The 15269-nt window shown below is 40.5% G+C and overlaps 1 protein-coding gene across 2 annotated transcripts in view; it reads right to left on the bottom strand.

Moving 5' to 3' along the window:
- LOC120784595 (RNA-binding motif, single-stranded-interacting protein 3-like) overlaps positions 1 to 15269 on the bottom strand; it is a 115821-nt gene that overhangs the window by 67484 nt on the left and 33068 nt on the right. For both annotated transcript variants that reach the window (XM_040118518.1, XM_040118517.1), the window contains exon 3: positions 7487 to 7545. In XM_040118518.1, the coding sequence (XP_039974452.1) occupies positions 7487 to 7545 (59 nt within the window). The remainder of the gene's footprint in view (positions 1 to 7486; positions 7546 to 15269) is intronic.

Below are 15269 nucleotides of genomic sequence, written 5' to 3'. Positions count from 1 at the left end.
AACGAATCCTTAGCTTCACATGTAAAATCTGCTGTCTTTCTATTGTCCGACATTTAATACCCCACTGTCTTGCCTGTGAGCTCATTTCGTCCCTCTACTACTCTAAATCTGTCATTGTGCATGGTGCTTCTATAGTAATGGTCAATACTGTATGTCTCTGCACCAGTGACATCCTGAAAAATTCTCTAAATTTTATGCAGCAATTAAAATGATTCAGAGTCTGGTTTAAAGAAATAAAGATGCAAAGAGAATGAATCCCAGTTGATTTTATTACGATATAATATGCATCATTTTGTGTGTGTCTGTGTGTGTGTATTTCGACAATGTATCAAATTGTTGATGCTCTGGGGATCTAGGTTGGGCCCTACAGGAAGCACTGAAGGACAAAAGTTCTGAACACACACATATCAATCTCTAGTTTCAGAAATACGCCCTGTTTTACTGGGTCAGATGGGTGGGGCTCGAAGGAGATGTCAGTGGTCACAAAAAAGCAAAAAAGACACAGCCTGTCTGCTGCATGTTAACACAATTAAATGATCAACATTTCAAAAGCCTCACTCATCACAACCCTACGTGTAAAGATGTTCAGAATGAGGGAAAACACTTCCTCTCTCTCCCTTTCTCTCTTCATTCCTAACATCTGTTCTTGTCTGTCTGTCTTTTCCAAGATTTGGAGCCACAGTTTTGCTGATAAGCAGATGATTTTTTTTTTTTATTGTTCAAAGGCAGCAAGCTGCTTTCACAGCAAGATCTGCGCTGCACACACAAATATTTATACTGTTGCTAATGAGAAACCCATATTTTAGCCAAAACAGAGTAACACAAACACACATGCAAGGTCTAACTATAGCTCGTACACATTTATCGTGCACACATTAGCAACTGCGACAAACACAGAACCACACAGATAAGCACAGAAAACAGATTCACAAATATATGTATACATGCATACATACACGTGCACACCACGTACACAGGCATTCACTGTTTTCTGCACTTAACATATATTGACCTAATTAGGGTCACACTAAAAAAATTGAACTAATTGAGAATGCACATACAGTATTCATCAGTAGCCTGGCAAGATGCTTTCATTTTAATCCAGAAAAAGTTCCATGTCTCTCATACCCCACACTTGCACTGATGGGTGTTTTTTTTAATCACAGACTGTCCATGGCAAAATAAAACCCAAAACATGGCTCACAATGGATAATTCAATCACCACTAGTCCAAAACAAGGGCCTTTTGTTTGATGGCAGTAGCTTCAACATTATCAGTAGTGGACATGGTTGTCGAAATAGAGAACGACTGCATTGATGAAGCTGGTGCTTTAAGGACAAAAAAATGCGTCTGCATCAAAATAATGAGCTGCATGAATTGTCTGTGTACCAGTCATATAAGTTATTAATGTCACAAAGCTTTATCAGAGATAAACATTATATTTCAGTTCAGTAAAGTTTTAGTTCATTATTGAGATTTATCAGCTTCTTCACAAAACAAATTGTATGTAGAATAGCATAATGCTCCTAGACAGCAGCAGTGACACTTTTAAACTGACTCGTTTAGAGTACGTCATTAGTAGTTTATTTAACCATTTCCATTTCCTCCTGTGCAATAATTAAGCATAGAATTCATTATGGATGATTATATTTCTGTGTTGTGGGGGCAGCAGGGGGTTGATGATACAGCAGGTCTGCATAAAAATTTGAATTTCACTCATCATTAGTAACCTGTGGCCTTTGGTAATAGCCAATTTTCAATTATTCGGATCCATCCAGGATGTAAAAATTAAAGGTTTTTTACAGAAACAAAATAACAAATATTTGACAAATAAAATCTTTAGTCATAGAGACAAAATTACACTGGTGTTTTTTAGTGATATGAAACACTGGAAAATATAAAGCCCTGTATAATATTATTATGAGGAAAGGATCTGCCGTCCGTAACATGATTTTGACATGATTTTATCCAAATTAATCTATCTAAATTTTTCTTTTATTTAATATGAAACTCTTACCCACAGCACTAAGGTTTAATTGGCTGATTGTGCTACTTAACTGTTACCGTACCAGAAAACTGAGTTCATGTCTCAGGAGCCTTGTACATGCTCTCTAAATAAAATATTGAGTTACTGTAGATATTAGCACATAATCTAGCTTTGCTATGCACCTTTTAGTGACTCCTCACTTCTAAATACATCTGAGTTTTGACTTGGCACGTCATACCTATTGCAAGACACCATTCAACATTTGATTGATAAGAGTTCATCCAAGAGTTAATTTCACGACTAGTTTGGTATGATAAAACATGAGCCTTGAAGAGAATGTGCCATTACGTTGGACTATTCCTCACTACAGGCAAGATAGCGTATGTGTATTCTGAAAATGTATTTGCCCCTCTGAACAGGGAGGTCAGAGGTCAAGTATCAGTGACAGAACACACCCCAGAAGCTGGTAGGGATTCATTGTTTTGCTCAAGGACACTTCAGCTGGGTGGAAGCTTGCTGACTATGTGCGCAGATGCCTGCCTTCCAAGCTGATAGACATTTTGCCAAATTACTACGACATGATTCTGCCTAATATGTAATTTGTACATTTTCATATGACCTATACACTAAAAACCTACCCTCTTTAATTCAGAGAAACCGCTCATCTCATGTGGATGTAAATGATAACCCGTCAGGGCAGGATGATAAGGATATTTCCAGAGAAAGGAAGAATGAAAATAATATCACTGAATTATATAATCCTCCTCATTTGTGCCCTGTCCCTCCCATCTGTGGCCTTATGATGACACCGAGATGAAAATTCATCATGCTCAGTCAGGCCTGGCAAATATTCCACTTGTGAATGAAAAAAAAAAATTATTACGAAGCGCACACACACGTGAATACACACACATATGCACTCACAGACACAGATGGAAGCACAGACAAACATGAGCACTCACGCACACACACCTTGGGCCCTTCACATTCTTTTCTGTTCCTTCAAGCTAATATTCGATCCTGTGCATTTCATTCTCAATTGTCCCCATTTGGACAAACAGATTGAACACAGAATGTAATACAAATGATAAACCAGTTCTCCCACAGAGGGTCTTGTTTGCCTACAGCTAACACCACATATCAAATGTAATTGGAGAATTATAAAGTGAGCTAAATGTTCTGCAGGTAAAGGCTTTAAATGATCTCATCGACATTTGTAATTGATCTAATTGATTTTGGAATAGAGAAAAAGGCAGATAAAAATAAAATGTGCAGACTATAACACACACACACACACACACACACATCCCGAGCTTCCATTTAATCCCCTGAGCTCCCAGAGTTCCTGGCCTAGGGCCCTTAGAATGGGCTACAGAGTACAGAGGGAACAGGAGAGGGATGGTGCAAAGGAGGAATGGGAGGGGGGCAGTGAGTCAGGGGGAGAGTTAGAGACTGGCAGGCAGAGAGAGAGAAAGTAAGAATGAGATGAGCAACAGGAGAGGGAGGGAGGCAGAGAACAGGCAGGAGACATGGAGACAGTGAGAGGGAGGGGGCTTGTCTTTGGGAAATGGAAATCCTTTACAATCTAAAGTGGTTTCCTCTCCCTTCCTTCCTCCATCCTGTTCTCTGTGCCCTCTCCCTCCCCCAGAGCTCCCACGCTGCTAACTAGAAAACTGTCAGTGTATTTAACATTGAGCCGCTACCCACTACAAAGCAGAGGACTTTACAGAGAAAATCTTTAGATTATTTCAGAGGACAAAGTAAGAGTTTTGCTTTCTTTGTTCACTGAAATGACAATTCATAAAACACTAATTCTCAGGATAGTGTTTTTAACGTATCTATGCACCCTACATTCATATTTTTACATATTTTTCCAGAGGGAAACATCAACTTTTCAGGGACAAAGAAGCAAAGAAACCTTGAAGACAGTGCATTTTTTAAATCACTGAACAGGGCTTCAGAGGATTTTAAAAGCCCATATAACATCAAATTTCAGAACACAACAAAATCACTTAGATAAAGATAAAGTAGACACATCACAGACATTGGGATCACAAGGTTCTCACATGACAACAGCAGTATGCAAACTGATCCCACTGTAGACTGCAAAGGAAGAACGCTTTATTTATTTACCTGTCTCTGTCTAGATCTCTCACGCTCTCTACCTCTCTCTTTTCTGCTCCGCATAATCTTCCTGAAAAAAAGAGGCTGTCTGCTAAATCATCAGTTTCAAAGGGTCCCCTTCCTTTTCTGTCAGCCCCTGTTTTTTTTTACCCCCTCCCTCCACCTCCCTGTGCTTCCTCCCATCCATCCCTCCCTTTCCAAGAGAACTCTCTGTGCCAATTTGTACTCTCTTAGTCACGCTAAGCACTTATCTTGTCCCCACTGAATGCCTCCGCAATCAAACCAACACTTATCCGGTTGTAAGGCATTCTAATGGCCGACTGATCATGAAACTCCGTCATTGTGAGTTAACAACTGGCTAAGAGATGTATGAAGTCTACATTACAAGCAGTGGAACTGCTGATGGGGGCCACAGCCAGTAAACATCGCCTATACTACTATAGCTGCAGCTGCTGCATTCTGGATATTTTGTGCATTAAACAATAAGCATAAATTTAAGGCTGGATGTATTGGTTGGCATTTTGAAACAGTCACTCTAATGTTTAGTATCCATAAAGGCCTTGTCTGGAATTCAGTGCCAGATCTCGTGCCAACAATACACACGTATCATGTTGTCAAACACAAACCTACTTAAGGCTCATTAATTTTGTATAGAAAATACACAGATTTTTTGAAAAGGAGGAGATCGTTTTAAATGCTTTTCACCTGGATTTTATGTACTCGTGCAACTAAAAGTCGTGTCTCTCCTGCAAACACACTTCAATTCTGGTAAGAGAAAGGGAAGTAAAAATTTTGATCAAACACAAATAAAAGAAAAAACAATTAAAAGACAATAATCGGTTAAACTATGGTGTCTTTGGGCTGCAGATGGCAATTTTAAAAGTCAGCTTTTACAGTTTTATTTATTTTTTAAATCTGATTTTCACATATTTGTAAAAAATAGTCTGCATAAATACCTAAAAATTCACAATTTTTATGGAAAATAATGAGCTCTATTCCTTGTACACTCTCTCCTTATTGTTACTGGCATACACATACCTTTGAAGGCACTCCTCTCATTTCTCTTTAGGGCACATCACCCAGGGGTACAGCTACCTCTCTGACTCTTTTACCTTTTGTCTTTGTATATCTTAGCTAATCTGTATTCAACTCTTTCCTTTATTGAACATGTATTATGTGCACACATGAGACAGCTCAGTCTTGCAATTGCACACCATCACAGGTGGATCGTCAAACCACAAATTCAAACTTTTGCTCTCGATTGATTTTTAGTCCATCCACATTAGACCACAAAATGTGGCTAAAAGTGATTAAACCAGGCTGTCAACTTGCTGCTTGAGTCTGGAGCAATTGATACTGCAAAACATATGATCACTTGCACCTGATTAAATCACAGTCCTTCAGTCATGCCTTCTTTCTTTACTTTATTAGTATTAGCATAGATTTTCATTCACTGAACATTTTATCTGATTTTGGCAAGAAATACAAGAGACAGGGAGTTCTGGTTATACCTCATTGTGTGTCTGCATAAATGTACTTGTTCACCTTTCAGTGCTTATTGTCTGTGAAGTAATAAATTCCAAGCTGCACTCAGAGACCACTGTAGACATAGGGCAAATGATGAAATTTATGCCATGCGGGCCCTCGTAGTCACACAGATGTGGAAAGTATATTCTGGGATTTAGGCAGGTGTATTTTTCTTATAGTCTGTTACTCAATATTTACCAACTTCCTTACCACAGTACCCATGTTCATCGCAATGAAGGAACATGCCAGCCCAACAGTGTGTCTCACTGATGTGTCTTTAATAGTTTTTGGACATGTCTATGGCTCAAACGAATAAGATATATAAGACTTTGGATCAGCAGAAAATACTTGTTAGTAGGACAAGCTCAGTTTAGGTTTTGGGACTGTTGACCAAAAAATGTAGAACATGTTAAAGTTGTAGGCACCGGATGTAAATCGCCTTTCCAATGCAATATGATCTTAAATAAAAGGGATATTATTTTTCGTTTGTCAGTCATACTAAAAAGAAGCCTGAAGCCATAATTGGCAAACATAAAAGACATGAATACGAGGCTGTAATGAAACAGGTTCTTAAACTTACACTTCCAAAAACAAAATATTTATTGAAATAAATTTGAAAAAATTTAATGAGTTAAGATAATGGAAGAATAATTGATTAATTAATAATTGATTAATATTTAGCTAATTGATAATAATTAATTATCAATGGGTTTCCAGAATTTTCTGCCTTCCCTTCAGTTATTTCGTAATGATTTCAGGACAGGCACTTCAATGCGCTTTCAGAACTCAAAGCCATATTTGATTATGTGATGCCAAAGTAGGTAGTGGAATGATGAAGTTGTTAAGATTCACATAACTGGCTGATTAGAAGTATCCATGATTATAACGGAAATACAACAGTTTTCTGGGGCAATTCACTTAAGTTTGATGTCCCACATATAGTGTTAAGGCAGGTAGGACTGCAATCATTTACTCAAAATATTTATTCCAAGTAATCAGAGCAGGTTAAGTCAAAGAGTCTACATTTACATCTCTGCCATCGGTAACAATCAGACTGGTTTTCCGTCACACACACTTTTTAAGTTGATATGCTGATTACAGGTGCGCCTCTTCACAAGAAGACGACTACAATCATATTGATCAGTGCTTTGTTCAGACCTCTCCAGCAATCAAGCAGACCCTCATCACAAGGCACTTGAGTGAGCCTCATTCACCACAGAGACTATTTGAAACACATTATAGCTATTGTATGATGTTCTTCATTTTGATTTGGTCAATGACAACAATGCCAACATCTTGCTTTCAAAGAGCGTCATTGGGGTGCAATCCTGAAATCATCATCATAGAGAATTTTTAAAAATGAGGTTGCTCTAGCAGTGCATCATTTATATAGATTAAAGGATGACATGGTCATTAAGGAAGTCAATACTGTCGTGCTGTATACAGTGTAAAAACAAACACCCATACCACATAAAAACAAGAAAGTTGAAACAATGTTTTAATTTGACATCACAATGTCCGTTGACAGACATTTTAGCCCATTGTAAAACCTTCAGGCACTGATTAATCAGGGATTCGAAAAAGTAAAAGGGGTAGAGATTCATAAAAACAGAACCACTCCCCAAAGTGCACTGATCGGTTTGTGTTTAAGCTGCCAAGTTCAATCAGTTCTCAACTGATGTTTTCCAGACTAAAATCTCATACCCGAATCTGAGCTTTTGAAGTAGAGTGCTACGCCTGTGGTATAGCACTCTCTGAAGGTCTCAGACTTTTGGACCTCACTACATAGGGTGACTTTGCAAGGCTACAGATAACCACACTGGATTAAGTCAACGGATGCTCACTCACCTTTGCATTGATTGGTGTTCTTGTCCAGGATGGCCTTTGTTGACACAATCTTCCCATATCTGTAAAAAAAAAACAATGAAGCATTGTGATTAAATGTTGAATCAGTTTTGCCATTTTCAACATCTGGAGCAATATATGTTAGGGTTAGGCTTTGAGTCTAATGCAAATGAGTTGTTAGCCATGCTACTTTCATGGCTCTAAGGTGCCAATGTCAGTCTGTCAGTCGGTCATTCAATCAGTCCATCACTTTGGTCCAGACTGAAATCTCTCAACAACTAATGGATGTATTGCCATGAAATTTTGTACAGACAATCATGTAATCCCAAATGACTATGGTGATCCTCTGACTTTTCATCTAGTTCATCCATTGGGTGGACTGCCATGAACTTTGGTATAGATATCCCTAGTACCAAAGTCCCCCTCAGGATGAATTGTAATTACATTAACTTGTCATCTAAAGGTCCTCTTCCACTGCAGGAACTTTGAAAATGGAAACCTTTTGAGGAACTCAGTTCTCAGACCTGCGTCTCCACAGGTGGAACCAGGGTCTAAATTCAGTGCTGAGGTTGATTCACCCCCCAAATAAGCCCTGCTTGAAGATTCAGGAATTTTCAAGGTGGGGCTTGCAGTGCTGAACGTCTCCAATTGGTCAAGTACACTAGTGTCGTCCGCAGCAATTTTACACACCCAGCATTTTTAAAAACCTGCAACTGCAAACACATTATTCTGCTTTTAGTTTGTGGCTGATAATAATCAGGATGGAGCAGCCCAAGAGATTTTATAACCGATGGACGGACGACAAAGTTCAGGCTTTGTTGCCCATTTTTGCAGCATAGAACATTACATGCTCGTATAAATGACATGAAAGGTGACCAGTGCGCTTTTATTACATCGGCTGACTAATTTGCTTAATCTTCCTGAGGCTTTGGCCCTGCTATGGAAACATAAATCACAATTCGCCTTTGGACCTTTTACCCCTGGGACAGTTGACATCAGTGCTTGTGAAATTCCCTGGAACTTTTGGTAGAAAAGCCTCTGAACGCTATCATCTGGTAAAACTTTGATCCTAACACACTTTCTCAGAGAATCCACCTTATCACGGTTAAATTTTTCATCTACACTTCTGTTTATCCATTCTGTACATTCTATTTCAAATCCTAACCGTAGGCATCAGAACACAGCCAGTACTGTCTGAAAAATGATGATAACAACAGACATCTGTATGGTAACCACTCCTGCTAGAAGGGCCTATAAGAGTGACAGACAACCTCCGTACCTCTTTCTAGCCGTTCTCTCTGCCAAATTTTAATGTCTCCTGTCCATTTCACTACTTTACTCTTTTTCTTATGTTTGACACCTCTGTCTCTCTCTTTGCCTTCTTTCCTTATTTTCCCCTCAATCCCACTGCTAGAAGAAGTTAATATCGTTTCTTACTAGCCTGGCCTTTCCTTCCTCTTGGACAGAGAGGAACAAGAAACAGACAAAAAAATGAGAAAGGGACGGATAGGGTGTGAGGAGAGAGGAGGGAGGAAAACAGGGGTAGGGTGGGGGTTGGGGGGGTGGGGGGTGGGAGGAGTGACACAGGAAGCTGTGACAGAAAACTTGGATCGCTGAGATTAGCCTGGATCACTGTCTGGCACTGTGGACGAGACTTTTTAATTAATGTTTTAACACTGCTGCACAATGGCTGACTGGCTGGCTGAGTGACTATCAAACAGACTGACAGACTGACAAGCTAGCTGACTGTTTGGTGGCCCCAGGTGAGGGATATTAGTATATTCCCTCTTCCTTTTTAGAGTAAAAAAAAAGTGGAGAGAATGGGGGTGGCAGACAAAACCAATAGAGAAACCAGGCAAAGATACAACGCAAGAGGTTACAAGCAGAGAAGGTGAAAAAAGCAAAACGAAGGAGCAGGAGACTTGGAGGAATGAGAAATAGACAACGAGAGGGAGAGCAGTCAGTCAAAAGATAAAAAGAGACACTGAAGGCGAGGAGGAAGCGAGGTAGTCAGGGAGCGATGGAGAGATAGGAAGAGGTGTTTAATAAAGAAGAGATCATTTAGTTGTCACCATGAGGAGAGTCTGTCAGCCAACTGCTCCTGTCAGTGAGAAGAAGAGAACAGAGACTAGCTTGCCTGACAGCCTCACATCAAACTCTATTGGGACAGGAGACTTTAGAAATAAAGACAGAAAAAAGCTTTAAAGGCTGCTATCACACATTACATGACAGCTGAGCAGTTTATGATTTTGCAGTTGTTAGAGAGAAAAATCACTGCTTTTTTGTGAACAATGCTCAATTTTCATACATTTTCGTCCAATTTAAGATATTTTTAGGATATTTACAAATCCACAGATTGTGACAGGCTGAAATCAAGTCTGATGTTTGCCCAGGAGTTTTTTACAAAGTCATGGCTGGTGGTAAACAAGGTCTTTGGCCTGCGGTTCAGGGAGCAATCCAATGGCTGCAGATGTGGAAAACACTCAGAAAAAACAAGGCAGGACTAATCGCCCACACATATACACACACACAAACACACATGCGGACAAACACTAAAGGCAACATCACCGATCAAAAACACCAAGGCGGTAATCACACACATTACACACACCATCTGGCAATACCCAGATCTTTGTTGACTTCTGCCTCCATGTGATTCAAACTTGGTGTCAGTGTGTGAGTGTAAACACCTTCAGTGCACATGTGAGTGTATGTGCACACATTTGAGCATACAGATACTTGGGTGCAATTCCTTGCAAGTGTGTGTGTGTGTGTGTGTGTGTGTGTATGTGTGTGCATTTGTAGAGTGAGTATAAATGCATGACAAAGATATCATGCACCATTGCTGTTTTGGCAGGTTGTTGTTCCCGGCAGAGAAAAATGAAACATTTCCAGACTCTGTTTGTGCGTGTGTGTGTGTGTGTGTGTGTGTGTGTGTGTGTGTGTGTGTGTGTGTGTGTGTGTGTGTGTGTGTGTGAAAAAGAAAGAGAGAATGAGAGGGAAAGACAGAGATAGAGGTACCTGGCTCGACACATTATGAATCTTGTCAAAATATGTTCACAGTTGTCCTTTTTCACAAGATGGAAAACTAATACAGCGTATGTTTATTGTGTGGCTGCGCGCGCGCGTGTGTGTGTGTGTGTGTGATCATCAGATCAATGTGTGTGACATACAAAAAAAATACACCTGTTCTTTCTCTAGTTACACATTTTAGCTGGACTTAAAAACAAAAGAAGAGAGGAGAGGAGAGGGGAGGGGAGGACAGGAGTGGAGGATGACGCCATGGCCTTAGGGAAATGTCAAATTACAACAACACTGCATCATCCAAAATGGTTTCTCACTCTGTACGTGACTCAGTGGTAAAATTACATTTTATCCAGGCAGCTACAACAATCTGCTATTGTGTCGAAGAAATGGAAGAAAGTATTGATGACAGATCAGATGATGAAGTAAGGAGGTTGAAGGTAGTTTCGAATAAAAGGAGAGAAAAGTGCGGAATGTCCTGTTCTGAATTCAACCCCCAACTGGAAGCCTTTCTTTGATTCCAGCAGAAGCTTGAAACTAGTTTAAACATCATTGACCTGCACTTGACCCAATGGCAGTGGCACATGAAACACTCATAAAAACTGTTAAAATATGTAAAACGTACCACCAAAGGACTAAAATAAGCCAGATGGGCAGGGTTAGCACTTCCTTATTCCATTACTTTCCATTGTACCATAGAAAAAGTAAGTGAAAAGGTTCTGAAAGGGTTCTGAAAGGGATCTTAGTTATGTAATATGTTTCCATTGGATGCTCATCATAACTAGAAATTCAGTAATGGGAGTGAAGTGTGAAGCAACAGCAGAGCAATTTTCCAACAAGCTTGACAAATTGATCTAAACCAAAGCTAGCTCTGTATTACTGTAACCAAACTTATTTCAGAGCTACTTGACATACAGTATACATTCACCAAGAATTTTCTTAGGAACACCATATTAATACTGAGTATGGCCTCCTTTTGTTCTCAAAACAGCCTCAATTCTTCATGGCATGGACTCCACAAGATGTTGGAAACATATCTTTGAGATTCTGATCCATGATGACATGATTGTATCACATCATTTCTGCAGATTTGTCAGCTGCACATTCATGCTGCCAATCTCCTGTTATACCACATCCCAAAAGTCTGATGAATTCAGATCTGGTGACTGGAGAGGCCAATGAGGTACACTGAACCCACTGTCATGTTCATGAAACAAGTTTGAGGCGACCCTTGCTTTTGTGACATGGTGCATTATCATGCTGGAAGTAGCCATGAGAATTGTGGCCAGAAAGGGATGCACATGGTTACCAACAACACTCAGACAGGCTGTGGCATTCAAACCATGACTCATTGGTATTAAGGGGCCCAAAGTGTGCCAAGAAAACATTCCCCACACCGTTACACCACCACCACCAGTCTGGACTGCCGACAGAAGGCAGGTTGGGTCCATGGATTCATGCTGTTGACGCCAAATTCTGACCTGACCATCTGTGTCACTCCACAGAAATCCAGATTCATCAGACCAGGCCACGTTTTTCCAGTCTTCAGCTGTCAAGTTTTGGTGAGCCTGTGCCCACTGCAGCCAGATTTCTGTTCTTAGCTGACAGGAGTGGGACCCAATGTGGTCCTCTGCTGTTGTAGTCTGAGATGTTTTTCTGCTCATCACAGTTGTAAAGAGTGGTTATCTGACTTACCGTAGCCTTTTCTGTCAGCTGGAACCACTCTTGCTGTTCTCCTCTGACCTCTCTCATCAACAATACGTTTCCCAGGAGACAGCAGTTTCAGAAATACTCAATCCAACACGTCTGGCACCAACAATCAGGCCATGGTCAAAGTCACTACAGCATAAAAGTTGTGAAAAATGCTCATCACAAGTTCCCAAAACATTTTCCAACTGACAGTCTAAAATCTACAGATAACTGACAAAAAAGCAGCAGTCTTTTGAAAGAAATCATTAAAAATGAATGAGTTAGAGGTATTTATATGGTACAGTAAACTGAGAAACTGCAGAAGAACTTCCCTCTCAGTCTCGCTGTCTTCGTTTCAAGCGTTTTAAACTACTCACCAAACTAAAATTCTTTGTTTTCATTGGCTTCACAGAAATGCTACAAAGCACCGAAACACATTACTATAAGCCTGAGAAGAATGCCTTTCCACAGAAGTGGTGTGGGGGGGGGGGGGGGGGCTGACAGACTGACTTTTACTATGACAATCCCTTTAGGACAAGGTACGTGTCTTCTTCAACACATGGAAACTCCTTAGAATCCTTGCCAAAACTGGGGATTTGATTTTTTCCACCAAGCAGTGTGAAACAGAAAGAACAGTAAGGCCACTGAAACTGACAGTATTTTCCAGGAGGATTTAGGGAGGAATGTCAATACAAAACTCAGTGCACCCAATTTTGGCAGGCTTGACAAAATCAGCATGCACCCTGGCTGCATGTGTGTGTGTGAAGTGTTAATGACAATCCTCAGAAGGCCCTCAAAGCATCAGATCTGTGTTTTCATTCCCTTGTGCAACAGCATCAGCGTATGGATGCTCACCGTTTGATGTCTGCTGAACCACAGTTCTCACCGACAACGACACCCACGCACACAAACACTCACACATAATTTCTACATCTTTCTAGGATGTCTGTGAGTATATACTGTAGATACATTATGTATATGTGGACATTCTGTGTATTTGTTGGCTCTGTGTATTCTGTCTGAGGCTCTGTATGTGTGTGTGGGTGTGCACTTATGAGCGTACACACAGGTTGGTCTCTGTGTGTGGTATCTCCTAATTGGGGATCTGATACAGCTGTCTTGTCTCTTGCATTTCCCTCATTTTTCCCCCTCTCTGCCAGTTAGACTCAAATAGACCAACACAGAGGGAGGACAGAGTGCAGTGCTTCAGAAGTCTTCAAATTCATTCCCGATATGTAGTTTAACATCTTCAGGCACTATAAAGAAATGAAGTCTGAGAGTGTTTCCATGATGAAAAGGCAATGTGCTGTGAATTTAAAGGATGGCTTATGTCACTGAAACCCTGATGATTAAAGATGGAATCTGTCTTTGAAATATTATGTAATATATTTCAGGACAGAAAGATATGTCTAGGGTTCAGCTTTCATAACAATCACCTGCTACCAAAACACCAAGCACATTCATGTGAAGCTTTTCAAATTTCCATTAGCCCTTCTGCAGGTTTTAGATCAAGACTTTAGTTTTTCTAACTCAGCCAAGGTGATTAACGAGAGACTGTAAACTCATTCAGTGTTTTATATTCTTCAGCAATTTCTCCTTTGCCTGGCTTTGGGTGGTTAAAGATTGTTTTTCCTCATACAACCCCTCCATCATTAGGTAGAGACAAGAAGATAGATAGATGTATAGATGGACAGATAACGTGGTAAGCATGAGAGAGAGACAGCAAGACAACTAGTGTGAGTGAAAATGAACGAGTGAGAGAGAAATGGCCCTTGCGCTTCGCTTTAGATTCCGCTCACGTTCTGCTCTGTCCCCAGACGTTAAAAGTGTGTCCATAGTTTGGGCAACCGGGGAGTGATTGGAAATGTCAGCTGACAACAGCACTTTTCACTGACACTCTGAGAACTGGCACAGAGACAGGGAGAGAGGCAGGCGAGGGAGGGGTGAGGGATAGAAGGAGGGGGACAGAGAGAGGGATGCAAGGAGGAAATGAGGAAGATGACAGAATTGGAAGGGAGAGTATGGTGCTGGTGGCCGGGTTGGTGCACAAAAAAAAGCCATGCTTGATAACAATAAGGATGAGGATGACATTGAGTTGAAAGAGTTTGTGTGTGTGTGTACGTGTGTGTGTCAGTGTCAAGGGACTGTCCTCGTGTTATTCATTGGAACTGGGTGCATGAATGAAGGAAATGGCTGTGCGGGTGTGTGCGCGCATGTGTGCATGTCATGTCAGTGAGTGACAGGAAAGTGCCACTCAGTCTATTTACGAAAGCCAGAGAGATTTGCAAACCCAAGGCTAAGACTGCTGCCCAACAGAACACACAGCCCCCCCTCCCCCACTGACCTTTCCTAAATGTTACTGGCCACTTGGTACACTGACTGGGCATCTAATGAAACTTTTATTGGCCCACATTTTTCACCCTGTTTTTCCAGAACACCTTCAGGGCTAAGCAGAAATACAACAGGCTTGAACTGCAGCTGACACGCAGAAGGGCAAGGTGGGTTTATCTGTGTGTGTGTGTGTGTGTGTGTGTGTGTGTGTGTGTGTGTGTGTGTGTGTGTGTGTGTGTGTGTGTGTTATAGTCTGCACATTTCATTTTTATCTGCCTTTTTCTCTATTCCAAAATCAATTAGATCAATTACAAATGTCGATGAGATCATTTAAAGCCTTTAACTGCAGAATATTTAGCTCAGTTTATAATTCTCCAATTACATTTGATATGTGGTGTTAGCTGTGGGCAAACAAGACACTCTGTGGGAGAACTGGTTTATCATTTGTATTACATTCTGTGTTGACTCTGTTTGTTCAAATGGGGACAATTGAGAATGAAATGCACAAAATCGAATATTAGCTTGAAGGAAGAGAAGAGGAAGTGAAGGACCCCACGCTATTGAGTCCAGTTCCCTGTTATAACATGTCAAGTTAAAACAGGCTGGGTATAATCAGGGATACCACATCATTATATATGTATATATATATATGTATATATATACACACATACAGTGGTTGAGGAAGATTGAATCAAACAAATGGAAACACTTTCTGACTGGACTTTGTGAGATTGTTTTTCTC

This window comes from Xiphias gladius, chromosome 22, assembly GCF_016859285.1.
Source record: "Xiphias gladius isolate SHS-SW01 ecotype Sanya breed wild chromosome 22, ASM1685928v1, whole genome shotgun sequence".
Classification (NCBI taxonomy): domain Eukaryota; kingdom Metazoa; phylum Chordata; class Actinopteri; order Istiophoriformes; family Xiphiidae; genus Xiphias; species Xiphias gladius.
Note: the sequence above shows the minus strand (reverse complement) of the source record. Positions and strands in the feature narration are given on the sequence as shown.